The 16,667-nt window shown below is 46.6% G+C and overlaps 1 protein-coding gene across 1 annotated transcript; it reads right to left on the bottom strand.

Moving 5' to 3' along the window:
- Positions 1–274: 274 nt before the first annotated feature.
- Positions 275–16,224, bottom strand: TMEM61 (transmembrane protein 61). The gene is made up of 3 exons (XM_006258601.4): positions 15,868–16,224; positions 9,707–10,074; positions 275–3,341 (listed from the first exon to the last, which is right to left on the bottom strand). The coding sequence occupies exons 2-3, from the start codon at positions 10,057–10,059 to the stop codon at positions 3,056–3,058; spliced, it is 639 nt and encodes a 212-aa protein (XP_006258663.1). The 5' UTR covers positions 10,060–10,074; positions 15,868–16,224; the 3' UTR covers positions 275–3,055.
- Positions 16,225–16,667: the final 443 nt, after the last annotated feature.

Genomic DNA, 16,667 nt, shown 5'->3' with positions numbered 1-16,667 from the left:
AAGATTGGAAGATCCCTCCACACTCTTCCACCAACCCGATGCTGAGCCCAGCCTTTGATATATGTGTACCAATGTCGATGCTGCAGCCTGGCTAGGAGGGGAATCAGATCAGTCTTGACTCTGTTGAATACAGGGGAAAAGGTTGATCTTAAAAGTTGTTCACTAGCTCAGATAGGAAAATATTAGCATTCTTGCAGACTCTGTTACATGGGTTTGGACACACAACACACTGCCTATCTAGGAAATGTGGAGTCCATACAAGATGCACTTGTCCCTTGATAAACACGTAGTAACTTTATTACATCGGAAAAGTATCACAGGGAATGTCTGTTCTCCAGGTCAGCTTCATCTGAGGTAGCAGCTGGCTCAACGTCAACCCCATCATCTACTGACCAGACTCTGCACTGCCACCTCCTGCAGGCAGCTAGCGTAGGACAACTGGTCGTGTGTAAGCTCCCACAGAAGTTATTCCCTAGTAATTACATCATGTGTCTGCACCCCCATAATCCTCAGACCTAGCAGCAGCCACCTATACCACTGTCTGAGATGCACGTTTTGTTTACCAAAACTGTAGCATTGAATCACAGACTATCAGGACAGACAGAGACCTCAGGAAGTCCTATTCACTCCAAACCCCTGCGCAAGGCAGGCTGATCCCTGACCAAACCAGCCCTGTATCAAGCATCCGTATACAGTACTTGAGTAGCTGAGGGTGTATTTTTGCAGAGCACTAGCTCAAAAATGAAATCTAAACCAAAAAAATATCCCCACTACACACTTTAAAACAAAAGGCAGCCAGGGCTGTGGAATTAATATTTATATATACTTGCAGGGCGAACAAATAGGAAGCAACTGAGCTATCAATGACTGGTCCATTGGAAGTGCAATGTAGTTAGTGACATTTTTGGAAGTTGGGTAAAACGTGCGTACAAACGCTGCTTTTGTTTGGCTTGAACCTGTTTGTAGCTGGATGACCGTACAAGGATGTTTGCCTGCAAATGCAAAGCAAAAAGGAAACAGACAGAGATCCTTTTAAAAAAAGGCCACCCTCCACTCCCATAAAGAAGGAAGAGATAAGGAACTACGTGATATCCTCACCACACACAGTACTGAAGGTGACAGGCTACCTTCTTCACGTCCCCACGTCCTTAGAGTTACATACGCACGCACGCTCAGTGCTTCCCCTGAGGCTGTGTTGGTCCAAAGCGAGATTCTGTAGCTCCTGTCTCCTACCAAAGGGGAATCCCTGACTCTTCACCATCACATTTAGCCCATGCTTCATAATCAGAGTAGCTTGGACTACTGTTGGATTGTTACTGGGCACCTGTAGAGCCTTTTACCCAGTTACAGTGGACTGCAAAGGCTTAAGCTTGGTCCTTTTGCCTGCCCCACCAACTCTAGAGCAGGTTCTCAGTGGGTTGTTCCATTGCAGTCATGGCCTGTTGCCCATTTCTCACAGCCGGGGACCTTGCCCCTCCCTACACTGGCCGCAGTTCATTTCTCCATCATAAATCCTGAACCTGCAGATTGCTCCTCTCCTGACAGTGTTTTGATTTGTATTAGCCGTTTTACAGAATATCTATCTCCCGCTGTCCCAAGATGTGATTTCCCATGACAGGGAGAACACAGCACTTCCTATATCCACGTTATTGTGCAGGCTGCCAGTTGCACAGTCCAATGGCTCCTTGGCACTGCCATCCATAACAAGTACACTGAGTGCTATCTGGCCCCTGGGCTCCCGCAGCCAGCAAGCATGCAACATCCAACCCTTTATGGCAAGACTGAAGGGCTACAGCATGCAAGCTTCCCAAGAGACAGCAGCAAAGCAACAGATTTAATGGAAAAACAAGCTGAATACAAACTACTTCAATTGTGGAGCACTGCTATCAGCTCATCAGCTGATTAGTATCCAGGATTCCCCGATACCCCTTTGCCACGTGCTTTGTGTTGCTTGGGATACCTTTACAAAGTCTGATTTTCCGTGCAGGGAAACAATCAGCAGAAGTCAATGTGTTTTTGCTTTCAATACAGCTCACAAAGTCTGGCTTCGCTGAGCTCTCCAGCTCATGGCAAGATGCCAGTAGGTGACCATAGCTTGAGAGCCTCTGTTTTTATGTTAATACCTATGGACTTAGGATAAAAACTTTCCAGAAGTACCTTGAGGGGTGAAAAGTGAAAGGCTCATTGTCGTGAGTAATGCAGGGTCTGTCACTGCAGTGAGTCTGGTGTGGTTTAGGCATATCCAAGGCAGCCTTAGACTAACTGACTCAAATGCCAGTGGCAGTTTAGCATAGAAGTCAGGCTGGGCTGCTAAACCAGCCTATAAACCAGGGTAAATTAGTCTATATGGAGATCCAGGATGCCTGCTACTGGTACCCAAACTAGCCAGTTTAAAGACAGGTTGCATATGTCTATATAACACTGCAATTGTGCAATCGCTGCTACAACTACATTGTAGACATATTCCCAGGTACCTAGGAGCTAAGGCCAAGATTTTAAAAATCAGCAGGTGTCAATTCTGAGATATCCTTTTTGAAAATCAAGTCCCTAAGGGCTCTTAAAATCACTTTTGAAAATAATAGCTGTGTCACTGAAAGGCAACAGGACATACCTTCTCAGTGCCTATATCACTTCTGAAAACAGGTTTTAAAACCTAAATCACTTATATATGTACAGAAATGCAAACCTTAGCTGTACCTCTCTGGTTCCCCATGTATTTCAATGGTCATCCTTTGCAGTCCAAATAAATAACTGTTCTCTGTCCTACTGCCTGTAAAATGTAACGTATTTGCAATCATCAGCCATTTCATTAAAAATGTGAAGACTTTAAAATACATGGATTATCCACAGAATTCAGAAATCAAGAGCCTTGAGATCAGTCACCCTACTCTGATTATTCTGGATTTATTCCCTGAAAAGAGATTCTGATTGTAACAGTGGATTTACCTCTCCCTGTTCAGTTCATCAATATATTACAGATGGGAAGGGCAGGCTCTAAAGCGAACAGACTAGGTAGAAATCTACAGAGTCCTAAGCACCTGGCACGCTCTGCAGATCATACACCACGTATGCTGATGTTCTCATAGCTGGGCGGTGGGGTAGCCCTTGGGTCATCCTGCAACTCCATCTCCAGCCGCACAGGTAAGCTCCTGAGCAGCTCGCTGTCTGAGGAGCTGCGTCTCCAGCTCCCTTGCCACATCTCATCCTCATCAACGTCTTGGTGAATCGGCGGTGTATCCTCCTCCTTCCTGCCAGGAGGCTGTATGTAACCAAGGGTGCTCGCAGCCGGCCGGCAGTTCAGGGCTTCTTCATAGGTGGGGATAGCGTTGGCGTCCCAGGTGCTGAAAGGAAAAGCAAAGCAAAACTGCATTAGAGGAAACCCAAGGGTTGTTAGTTTGTCAAAGAGAGTTTATAATGAAACACAGGCAGTAACCTGCAGAGGTTCCAAAACACCTGGCTTCCCAGCAGAGAGGTCAGGTTTTTGTCATGTTACTCTGCTTAAATGTAGAAGAGGGCAGGGGAGGAGAAACCCACCACGACCCACTGCACAACAATAGTAACTCTTCTGCCAGATGCTGGTCCCTCCAGCCAAGTGTGCAAAGCACATGGTGGTGGTGGTGCTGGGCATATGGCCAGATCTCCAAAAAGCACTCAGCACCTAACAGCTTCCACTGAGCACTGCTGACACTCTGGACCCCGGCACTGGTGGCATTTTCTTTGCAGGTTCCAGAAGCCACGTGAAAGGGCAGATACACTCGTTCATACTGCTTTCCCATGCAGGCCACTGCAGACAGAAGGAGAGGCAATTCAAGAGAGTGCTGATGTCTTAAAGGATTACCCATGTCCTGAAAGAGGTTCTGAGGAACCCTGGCTTAAGTGGCTGATGTACACAATACCTTGGTACAATGCCACAAGGTATCTTGTGGTAGCGCATGTAGCAGCATGCTGAAAAGTGAGAGCCTGAATGCCTGAGAGGGGAAGAGGGCTGCATGATTTGGTCAGAGCAATGTGCAAGCTGCTGTTGATCTGCCTTAAATCATACGGGTTTGTCTTTAGGAGACCTGGATGCCTACAAATGAACCACACTCCCTCCAGTGCCTTTTCAAATCCCTCTCTCCCCTTATTCGCCTTTGTTTCTTACGGTGCCATCCTACACCGATTGTGCCCGAATTCAGTGCCCCATTTGCATCTCCCACAAATGTCTTCCTAACTCATGAAATGTGCTATTCAAGCTAAGTCTTAAGTCTTGAGCAATACCTTTGCCTCAAATCCCTCTTCAGCCACCACAGCTGGGAGGCCTGGAGGCCCGTGATGCCCATGTTCTGCTGGGCTGAGCTGAATTTCTGGTTCTTTGAGTCTAAACTATACTAAGAGCCAGGACCCAGGCTGCCAGGCAAGGTACCAAACCAGCCTATAACAAGGGGCAACAGGTAGGCATAGCTAACGAAGGGAGAGAAAATGGAAGGCTGGAGGGTAGAGGAGCAAAGGCCCTAAGAGCAGTCAGGATATGCAGGTCGCTGCAGTAGAGCTGGGGCTTTCCAGTGCCTTTACTTTGTGGCCTCAGATCCCCGGGGTGCTCCCATGCTGCACATGCATAACAGCCACATTATTCTGAACATTATTGTTCGTTTGCCCAGGTTAATCCTTAACCAACCGTCAGTGGGGAGGACCTGGGAAAAATACAATATTTGTGCTACCGGTCTCGCACTGCTGTTACTTTCAACCTCCTTTTGCTGAGTAAACACAGCTTGTGTACAGGTAAAACATTCACACAGCTCTTCACCTTCTCATTTCCCCTTTCCTGAAGGGAAGATGGTTATAAATGGGGGGGAAGCAAGTCAGGCCACAACCACAAACCTCTCATAAAAGGACATGGGCTGAGATGTGATGATTGTATGGCAGCAATAAGACCTTGTGACACTGCTTTGCAGTTGGCAGACACACAAAAGAAACCCCAAGGGGCCCCTTACAAACCAGGGGGCCCCGATTCATAGGGCCTTGGAAACTCAGAACGTGAAAACTTCTGTATGCAATAACAGGGAGGCAAGGCCTGGGAATGGACTGTCGTGGGAGGGCATATGTCAAGAGACTATCTTTTATTTTATTTAGCACATGCAGTTTCAGCATATTGTTTCCATCATCTTAGGCAATATCATCACCAGTGGGAAGAGCCTGAAGGCCACAGGTAGCAAAAGCACACGAGTCAACGACGTGGGACATGGTTTGAACTTGTCCACAAGGGCATTTGTCATCGTAGCGAGGGCCCAATTGCTACAGGTTTGAGGCACAGTGACCCCGTCCAGTTTGAAAACAGTTGAGAAGTGGACTATCGTGAGGATGGAGTTCACTGCAGGGACTGAGGAGTTTGCAGTACATCACCCTAGTGTGCATCAGTCCTGACCTAGAAGGATTGAGCCTCTTGAGGGTAGCCATGCGGTACTGGAGAACTCTCTAAAATGGAAAGTCCTGTATACAAATAATAGTGGGTAAAGTGCCAGTAGATGGCATTCAAGCATTCTGTACTTGGCCAATGCCCAGCAAAAGGAATCCAAACCTAGGGTACCTACCTCTTACAGTCATGCACTTTCATATAACACTCCACATTGCTCCTGGGATTCGTAGAAACAGCCTGATTTTTGTTGCTGTGCACAGCACATGGCTAATGGCCTGGAGCTTTTAATTTCAATACCCAAGAGGACAAGGCTGTCTAGCTCTCAGCAGGTTTCATTTTGGGTGAGGCAAAAACAGAGCTGGTCAAAACAATCCAGACAGAACATCTTACCCCTTCAGACTGTGCAGGTGCAGCAAAAGCAAGAGGTTTTGTGGAGATCGTCTGATTTTAACCAAGTGGAGCCCAGGCAGGTTTCTGAACAGCTCAACTACCTGATTCCCCATCATGGCCCAACCCCATAGCTGTTGGGTTTGTGATGGTAGCTTAGTGGCCCTTCTCACAGCTATAACATTTGATTGGTGATGATTTTTCTCTTTAATTTTACCCATATTTAGTACACTTTGCTTCTATTTCAGGTGGGATTCATCATAAAGACAAAGTATTTATAACGATCCCGAGGCCCACAGGGTCTGCAGCTTTGAAGCAACCCGTTGGCAGGCTTAGACCCACGGATCCATTCCCTTTTGCAGAGATCTTACAAATTTGGGGGCAAGGGAGTTGTCCTGAATTAGAGCAGGGAAAAACATAATACTGAAGTTGTCTGCAAAATGGAATAGCTGGTCTTTGCACAGCTCATCTGAAGTTTTCTCATGTGAGTGCCAGCACAGCTGGTGTTCGGTGAGCTCTTTCTAAGCAGTTCTGCTCTCTTTCCTGCCCTGGGTGTATGTGGTGCTGGGTAGATAACCTCTGGGATTTTAGGGAAGAGCAGAGGTAAGACTAACCTGGAGTGAGCCTGAGCCTAGCAGACATAACTGTTTGCACTTCAGCAGGTTCAAGCTGGTGTGGATCAATGCAGCTCTCCTGAACTGAACTGATTCAAGCCAGCTGAGAATCTGGCCTTCCAACTTTCAAATGCTTGCCAAAAAGCAACTGGAGCAAGTGGAAGCTGGAGTTTGTGTTCCCAAGAGAGACATTTGCGGTAAGTGCCTCTGTTCCTTTTAGGCCTTTGTTTCCTACAGCCCGCTTTAATGAAGAAAACCTTTTCATGGTACAGCAAGACAGCACTTTCCCTCTTGGCAGTTAATTTTGTTTTCAAAAAACGCACCTAAAACTTCTCAAGGAGGGAGATCAAGCATGAGCACAAATGAGAAAAAATGGCTTTGAGTAAGAACTAGGAATAAGTCTCTGAGGCTTTGTAGGATGCTTCACGCCTGGCTATGGGTGTAGACGACCATGTTTAGAGGTTTAGTGCGAGTCCTTCCATAGCCTTCACAGGCACTGGGTCAGATCCTTAGTCCAGCTGTATTTCTGTATCACTTAGCATTTGGTTTGTGTTGATTTTGCTCTTTAGGCAGGGGCATAACAAGCAGTTTCTGCACCGTGAGTTGTAGTCACAGCTGCTGCCACCATTCAAAATCAGTCCCATGTCCCCCTAGCTGTGCAGTATTCATATTTATTACCCTCTGCTTGTATTTCAGGTGGAGTCAATTGTACAAACGGGGAGCTTTGAGGAGTGCATACTCCAGGGAGAAGAAAACTAGAGTCTGACTTGAAGAGTAGGGGAAGCAGGAGCCTGCTGAGGGAGTTAGGTCTTCTGTCAAAGACAGACATTTCACAGTATCCTTCCCCACCTGTGGCACAAGGATAGTGTCTGAGGCTTGGGTGTAGTTGAGCACAGCCACGTGGCTGGAAGCTTTGGTTAAACCAGGGGTGTCAAACTCAGCTAGCCCCACAGGCTGGATAAGGATCACTGGGCCAGTCTGCAAGCCAGACCAGGACCGACCCCCTGCTCAGCACCCAAAGCACTGGATCCAGCCCAGGCACCACATGCAGCAAAGCCCTGGGCCTGGCTGTGCACGTGGCATGCAGGGGGGCGCGCTGCCCGTGGCACGCAGGCTGGACCCGACACTGCAGAGGCAGCACAGGGGGTCAGTCACGGTGCCACATGCAAAGACCCACAGGCCAGATCATGTGGCTTCATGGGCTGGATCTGGCCCGTGATCCATATGTTTGACACCCCTGAGTTAAAGTGTTGCCAATTCCTGGTCTACTGAAAGAACATGGATATTCAGGTGGTGGCATGTGCCAGGAAATCAATCTCTGTTACAATGTGCCCAGCCCACCCTGAACCTACAGAATGGAGAGTTTAATCTGAGCAACAGGAAAAATAGCCCCCAAATAAGCAATTGGGCAAATGGCAGAGATTTCCACAGGGCGTAGATGGAGCAGCCTCACTGCAGGCTAATGCACAGCAAAGTTCCTAAAATAAGATTTCCATCCAATGCAGAGGGATGAGGCTGAGAGACACTAATTCATTTTCCCAGCCCTAATGGAGAGGAGGATTGTTGTTCCATTGCACATCCGTGCTGACCTGCCTGACACTTCCCAGTATTTTGCAGAGCTGTTCCCATCATCTTGGTAAAACAGACAGGCCAAATACGAAGGATGGATTGCCCTGCCAGACCGTTTCAATAGAAAGGAGCTCCCCCTTCTCCCAGCAATCCCACTAGTCACACCACGGTGTTCTGCTTGCTGAAATCTGTCAGAGAGACTCAGTCTGATGATTGTTCCCTTGGGCTAAAAACAACCACAAACGATGCTGCTCCAGCAAATATGCATATGGAGAGAGCCAAACTGCAAAGTGAGCAAACACTACAAGGAACCACAGGGACTTGATGCAACGAGCACGGAGAGGAAGTCTGCTGCAGACTGGGCAATGGGAAACACATCCAAACAGGAGCTTCCACGGCAGCAGTGCCTATCTCAGAATCACAGGAAATAGGGCTGGAAGAGACCTGGAAAGGATTTGGCAGGATCAACAATACTTCAGCCCTCCCTGACCAATATTTATCTACCAGGTCTTGAAAACTTCCAGTGATAGAACCTCCTTCATTCATCTATTCCGGTGCTAAACTATCCTTAGAGTAGAAATGTTTTGCTCATGATTAACTTATTCTGTGTTTGATGCAATACTTGTCTGTTCTAAAATGATCAAACACTACAGCAGCCACAAGGGAAGGATTGGGACTGGGAGAGAAAGGCAGCATCCTTAGGTAGTTATCTCATGGTGGCACACGTTAGTGGGACTATCCCAACCCACACCCCCTCCGTTCAAACCTCACAAGGGTCCGAAAAAGCCAAAACCTTGGCTTAAAGAAAGAGGACTGCATCTTTATGGCATGGGTCGGCAACATACGGCCCACAGGCCAGATCCAGCCCACAGAGTCACTAGATCTGGCCAGGAGGCTTTGACAGCATGTTGATGGCAGGGATTTTGTCCGTGCATATCGTCACGCTGGGTCTATGGCTAGGCAGTGAGGAGCTGCACCTGTGCCACAGCCAAAAGCAGGAAGAAGCAGTTGTGGTGGCAGCAGCCAGGTCAAAACACCAGCCTGCATCAGACCCAAGAAGGATGTTCCAGCCCACAGCTGGACACTGCTTTATGCGGGGGGTTTGCAACTTCAGGTTCGCTTGAATCAGGTTTTCCACCTTTTCTCTTTGATCACAAGAGCTAGAAATTCACATTAATCATACAAATTTTTCAATTTTAGGAGCCGGAGCTTAAAAAAACCTAGCAAATATGGCAACATGAAATGAGAACAGTTATGAGCATTGGCAACAGTGGGGCCACACTTCACTAACCCTATCCCCTTGGTGAGGAAGGCTGTGTTTGTTCAAGGCCTGGACAGTATTAAATCCCACATAAAAGCTAAGTCTATGATCATTTAAATCTGCATATCTATTTTTAGGCTGTGCACAGCCACAATGACTAGAACTCAAAACGAATGTGTTTGATGGAGAGGTCCTTAATGAGAATAATTTAAAGAACACGAGTCTGGAAGGAACCTCCCAGCTTATCAAACTGAGGACCTTATTTGCATAGGCAATGACAGCATACAAGCTTTTCCATGACCTGGTACTGTTCTTTTTTAAAAACGTAATTAGTTTTTTTGCCACCACTCCTCTATTAGAAGGCCCTCTCTGAACCTCGTTGCTCTGCTGGCTTGAAACCTTGCTCTAAGTCCCAACCACAATTTATTCCCGGCCAGGTTCAACCAACCCATTAAATGACCCAGTAGCAGACATGGCACTGACCTGCACGTCCATTTTTCAAGAGGCTCCACCGTGAAGTAGTGAAGGTCTCTAGGAAAGTGGTATTGATAGCGCTGAGACACCACCCTAGCATTTGCTTTCACAGACCACAGGAGCCCAAAGAGGAGGAGGATCCCGCCGATGCCACAGCAGAAGAAGCTGACGGACCTGAGCAACGCATTAGAGGAGCTGGAGCTGGGGACCACTTCGGCTTCTCCGTGAGGCACAACCTGAGGGTCATTACTAGATGTGGGCTCCACCTCTCCATCGCTCCACCAGGCAAAACAAAGTGTTCCTGTCACCAGCAGGACAGCCCCAAGGATGGTCACTCCATAGCGGAAAGAAGCAGCAGCCATTCTACAGATGGAGGCCTAGGTATCAAACAGTTCAAAAGGAAAAAGTGACAGGGCCTATACCATGGAGTAAAGGAAAGGGATGGGGGTCAATAGGGACACTGTCCTGATTTCCAGAAGGGAAAGTCTCCCAGATGGGACAGTTGTCAAGCTTGGACCACTCTGTAGCTTTGACACCACCGTGTTTTCTGAATTTGCTTACTAGGGGCCAAACTCTGCCCTCGTAAATGGAATTCTTACCATGACAAATGGAAACTACGCACATGTCTGAGGAAAGAAAGGCAGGAACAAATATAGCTCCGGCTGTGGGTATGTGAACTTTCCTGTAGCCTTATAAATATCTTTATAGCTTAAAAGAAATCCTGATGTTCACAGCTAGGCTAAATGAAGGCCTAGAATTGTGGATCCCAGCAGTCAGCTCCAGGGACTTGCACAAATCTTGTCTTTGGATTTCATTCCCCACTTCCTCCCTCTTGGAAAACTGCCAGATTGTTTTATGATCAAAGCAAAGCTCTTTGAAAAAGGCTAGGGGAAAGGACATAAATGTATCATGTCATCACTTCCAGATCAGTTAAAATGGCTCATGTCTATGTAGTCTCATCTAAAAAGTGAATGCAGATAATAGGCCAGAGCGACGGCATGTATCCTGACACAGCTGACTGCTAAAATATAGCTGCAAATAGAGCAGGCAGTGTGGCCCTCTTGCTCTCTGAAAGAAAAGGGCCTAACCCAATCTCTAAAAATTACGCAGGCTAAGATTTATGCACGTATTCTGGCTGCAGCTGAACTATTCACAAGACCCCATGCCCTCCGCAGCGGTTTGACCTTCGTTATGCAGTAATGTTCATAGACCCTGCAGCATTCTGGAAATTCTGCAGCAGTTTCATTTAAACAAGACACGGTATTTATTTGATAGTAAATGTTATCTTTATGCTCTCCTGAAGTTGTAGTTTTTTTCCACCAACAGCACATCACTGCAACCCAGGAGGTGCTATGGCACTGTACAGCTGGGGAAGATACATTAGGGCAGCCAGCATCCTGAAATTATGGGGTAAGCAAATGAGCCAGATGTCACTACTGAAATAATCAGCAATGATGTAAATAGCAGTGTTAAGATCTGTGTCGTTATTAGCGTTCAGAGTTAACCACACACTGGGATCAACAGGAAAGTTCAAGTTGTGCAGGTCTATGGTTTCAACAGCCTCAGGGAGTCACCACCATATTAGTTCATTTGAAAGTATGAACAATGTAATCTTCAAAGCCATTATGGTCAGAAATAGGTTCTGAAGCCCCATGCCCTAACATGGAAAAGTTTCCATGGCTGTGGCACTGTGGGGCACAGGACACTCTTACCAGGTGAGTTGGAGTTTTGTGGCTTTAAGCAAGTCTTTCCAGCTGTTAAATGCAGAATGTTTGCCTCTGAAAAATGTGATGTTACCAGTGAAATGATCAAAAAAGGGAGGTGACAAAACTATGCAGTTGATGAAACTTAGAATAAAAACAGGTGGCTTAAGCCACGTTCCCTCAGCTGACTTGCAATCATCTTAAAGGATCACTGCTGTTCTTGAAGGACCCTTTCAAACGTTACATTTTGCAGACCAGACTCTTCTAACTACACAGTTGTGTAGCTTCCACTATGAATCTCTTCCTGGATTTTTATAGCTGCCTTCAAAGGTCTCTTTCAGAATCGTTTGGGGTTTTTTTTCTTCTGTGCAATTAAACGTAAGGCAAAGGGCAGACCAATGATGACTTGCATATCTGCTAAGTAGAATGCCTCATTGATGGGTCAAGAGATAGGAACAACACCCCTCAATAAACTTGAGAAAATGGGGCGTATTTCAGCTCAAAGCTGGCTTCTCCTTCCATGCTACCTTCTCCACTATACCAGGGACCAATACCAACATCAGACATTTGGCTTTGTGCAGGTTTTGCCTGCTCCTGCTGTATATTCCTTACCTGCAGGGATCAAGGAAGCACTAAGGCACTGCAACCTTCAAGCACCTCATCACTCAGTGGGATCTATAGACCCAAGGTTAGGCACCCAGACTCCTTTAGAGGAGGCAAGAGTAAGGCACCTATGAATGGGATCTACAAAAGCCAGCACGCTGAACACACCCTGAGGGTCCTAGCCACTGAGCTACTAAAGAAAGAGTATCTATTCAGCATTTCCTACTGGCGCGTGAATTGTCATCCTGCAATAGGGTGATAGGTTGAAAGCTAATCAGAGAGGAGCAGGGATTCATGACAAAGGCACTGAACTGATCTGCACTTCCTGGATCTGCTTTAGACACTGTGTGACCCTGGACACTTCGCTTTGGACTTGTCAGAAACCTCTGTCCTTACAGCTATGTCAGCAGAGCCACCTTTAGTGAAGATACGTAGGGGGGTTTCCGCCCGCATAGCTTCACCACCTTTCTGAATAACCTGGGCAAACTGACAGAAGTCCTCTTCTCTTAGTACAGATGGCTCTGCACCAGGGGTTTTGCCAGCATTGGTATGTCAGCTAGGAGGTGGGATTTTTTCAGAGCCTTGGCTAATGAAATTATGAGAACAACACTTGGAAGAGTATATCTGATTTGGTCTCTGTCTGCTTCAGCTCCTCATTTCGAAAATAGAGATTATTTTTAAAAAATTTGACTGTAATCTCTTTAGGGTGGAGGTTGCCTCTTACTATGTGTGTGGACAAAGCCTAGAACATACGGCCATTATCTCAGCTGGAGACTAAGCCCTGTAATATAAAATAAATAGCAATGCATCCCTTCAGAGTTCAGAGCAAGGGGAAAAATACAGAGAATACAAACTTGATCAATTAGCAGCTTCCCCATAAGTGTTTGTTTGCCCTTTAGGGTATTTTTTCTTCAGTAATATTTACTGACTCTCTTTTTTCATATTCAAATTTAAACTTTAAGATGGCCTTTAAAGCTGAGTAACCTAATACACCCATTTATGCCCAAATTTGTATTTGAAGAGCTGCGGTTAAGCAAGAAGTGTCCAGAAGTTCAAGGTAAACTCAGTATGACCATAACTGGTGAGACGACGTTCCTTTCATGCAGCTACTTATCAGATGGGCCAACTCAATGGAAAACTCAATTATTTTTTGGTGAAAGAAATACAAGCTGATGTGAACCACATTTAATAAAGAGATATGATGAGAAGCAAGATTAATTCAAGTCACTGGGAGATAGAATGACTCAGAGGTTTGATAATGTGAACCATCATTCATCCCTGGGTCAGGAGTTCAAATCCACCCTGGTTGGGCATTAAGCCAAATTAAGTATCTAACAGCCATGTGGTGACTCCTGTAAAAGGAGTTTATGCTTTGTTTCTGTAAGCAGACAGGGTCCCACATCAAAATTAAGACACAAGTTTTACCAGTCACTGCAGGCAAGACAGTAGTCGGAGACTGCCTGGCCAGGGAGTTATCATTATGGGAAGTGAACAAGGTAAGTAAAACGTCAGGCTGTATAGACAAGCTTGTCCACATGCTGTCCTTGAAACATGGCATCTTAACTGGATTTATGTATGGAGGACTCCAGTCCCCAGAGTTGTCAATCCAGCATTTTTATGAGCGTTCAAGTCTACTGAAAGCACTTCAATGCATGAAGTCATAACCCAAATTATTTTTCTGTCTAAATATAGAGAGATGGTCTTGAACTAAGTCCTGGATCTAAAGACCCCCGTATTTCATGATGTTTCGATCCAGATTTAAACATTAGTCCTGATTCTACCATTAAATCAGCATGTGGAAGTCTACCTGCATGTATGAGTCCACCTTGTGTCAACTTACAGGAGTGGGGTCTTTTCAGTCATGCCCTTCTCTGAATCTTTATGAATATTTTAATTTAAAATGGCTCCAGAATAGCATTCTCTGTGTTTCTCGCACAAGGAAAAGCTTGAGAAACATGATCTCAGTGCACCCTAAGGCTCAGAAACCAGGCAGCAGCTAAAAACAGTCCCAAGTTTATTACCAAGCTCAAGATTTTCAAGGCTTCACGATTCTGGGGTACAGTTTGTGGCACTGGCAGTCCAGGGTGAGCCCTGGCACCTGGGCCATGCCCAGTTGTCCTTGCAATTCTGATCGAAGGGGCAGGGCTTCCATCTGAAAAGTGCAAAGGTAACTTGAACAGATGAGCTCCTGTTTTAATGTCTGTGGGTGCCTGATCATTATTTCTGCAAAACCCAGAGAATAGTTCTCAGTTCAACCTTCAAAAATTAGCATGAGGGGGAGGATGACAGCTGAGGTACGGCTTAAGAGTTGGTGAAATGTGATAGAATGACAGCTCTTAGGAATAAAGCCCTCTCACAAAAGAGCAGGCCCAGTGCAGGCAGCAATGCTGCAAGCTTCTCCAGCCCACGCAGCCAGTGCTCCTAAAGTTCAACCTCTGGCCCCTCAACAGCTCATGGTCCCTGCCCTGAAATCCCAAACCTATTCTTCCTTCCAAGCTCCCACTCCCTTGATTTCTATTTGCCCAGCACAATGAGCAGAATAAACTTTCCAACCATTTTAACTAATACTTTCCCCAGTGGGCCAGTTGATAGGGAGAGAGGACAAAAGAACAGGGGGAAAGCCATCTTATGTACAGGGGATCCCTCTTGACAGATGCTACTAAAATCATTTCTGCCAGAGACCACTTTATCTCTGGCTTAGATATTTCCAAAGCCAAAAGTCACAACGGCTCATCAGTCTCCACCAAGCTGAGGGGCATGTCAGGTATTAGCAACCATATCTCCAAGGGAATGAGACATGTCCCAAAACTGCTAATTACCAACTTCAAATCCTCCTGTCCACTCATGGAAAGACCCTGACAGCTTGTCTCGCCCAATCCTCCCTGTGGGAAACCAAGCACAGAAAGAAACTTTTGATCTGATTCTGAGCAAGCCTTGGAGAGGGGAAACGTATGTTGCACATACAAACATATGCAACTGTTTGTCGATTAGATGTTTCCAGCAAGATACTTAGAATAGCAGCTCCCATATAAAGTTATGCAGATGATGATTCATAAGCTCTGTTAGTCAGAAAAACAGTGTTCTCCAGAAACAGAAAAGACAGAACAAGTTTTGAATCTCCCACACACTGAGATAAAGCATAAATCCACCTCCACACCCACTCTCTCCTTAGCACTCGCTTAAGATGTTCAATGCTTACAAATATATTACAGTACAAAAGAATTAATTAAGAAAACAAAGTGGGGTCTGAAGTCTGAGCTCTAATTGAAAGGATCCATCTCACCTTGATCTGAGTGGTGGTGGTGGCTGGCATTTCAGCGCAAATAACACCGGTCAAGATTTTAAAACTGTATCTGAGAAACTCTGCTGCTATTAACCCCTCCAAAGAAAGTGCAGCCCTGAAGGTGGATTTCCACAAAGAAACCGTTGTGCAAAGGACTCTACAGCCACACCTTCAATCTCCCAGCCATATATTCAAAAGCTGCTGCTGATTTTCGTGGTCTTGCTAGTTATGAAGGAAGAGGAGAGGTAAGATTTGGTTGCCCAAAATTCCAGGGCTGCAACAAAAAAATCAGCAGCCACTTGTGGGGCATAGTTTTGTGGAGCATTTAACTGGGAATAAAATGATGCAACCTATGAAGACGTGGTTCGGTGCAGGGAGCGCTGCATAGGTAACCCCAATCCACGGGAGCATCTGATCTTAAAAGAGAAGATATTTGGGGCTGCCTGCTTTCTGAGCGTGACAAAGGAAGGCATCTATTCCCCTCCGAGTTTCTTTAATGGTGCAAAGCTAGCATCACCCCCAAGCACTTCTCACCCCCCTGACTGCCCACCTAAGGTCCCAGGGGATAGGGACTCGCCTACCTTACAGCCTCAGAGATCCCCCATCCGACGGAGGACATAGGGAGCTGCTGTGCTTGCAGCACCAGGGACCAGCACACCGGTGGCCAGCCCGATCTGCCTCGAGCTAAAGCTGGGCTTGCCCTCGCAGGTCCCGGGCAGACACTCCCCGCCCCGCAGCCAGCACGGAGACCCGGGGCGGCGGCAGCGCCCTCCGGCGGGGAAGAGGGAAACCGCTCGGGATCAAGCCCATCGCATCCCAGTCCCAGGCGGTCCTGATGCTCCTGCGGCGCAACATCCTTCCTGCAAACTAACCAGCCCCTCCCATGGCTCAGCCGAGGAAGGGAGAGACAAAAGAGGGTTTATTGACAGAAGGCCTCTGCTGCGAAATGAATGCTCCCTGGAAACTTTCCTCTCGGAGGAGAGTAGCTAAAGAGCTCCTCCTGCCGCCCTGTGCACCGCATCGCCGGCCCAAGGCAGCATCCATCCAGCTTGATGGCCCCTACTGGTTTTGCCCTTTGCAGAGGAGTGCAACTCTTCGCTGGTAAAAGGAATCAGACTCGTGGTGGAGGTGATCTTTTTTATCAGAGCAACTAGATTGGGGGGGGGGTCTTTCTTTGCAAGCTTTTGAGCACAAACACCCTTCTTCAGGCATAGGAGGAAAGATTGTAAAAGTTCTCCTGGGTAAAAATGAAAGTTCGTGTTTCATAGGAGAGTTGAAAATGTGGTAAAATCTTCTGTTTGGAACAGTTCATCCCCCTCCTCCCCCACATTTTTGTTGTTGTTGCAAAAATCCAGTTGGTCCAATAAAAAAAAATATCACC

The sequence above is a fragment of the Alligator mississippiensis genome, chromosome 5 (genome assembly GCF_030867095.1).
Source record: "Alligator mississippiensis isolate rAllMis1 chromosome 5, rAllMis1, whole genome shotgun sequence".
NCBI lineage: Eukaryota > Metazoa > Chordata > Crocodylia > Alligatoridae > Alligator > Alligator mississippiensis.
This window is presented reverse-complemented; position numbering and strand designations above follow the sequence as displayed.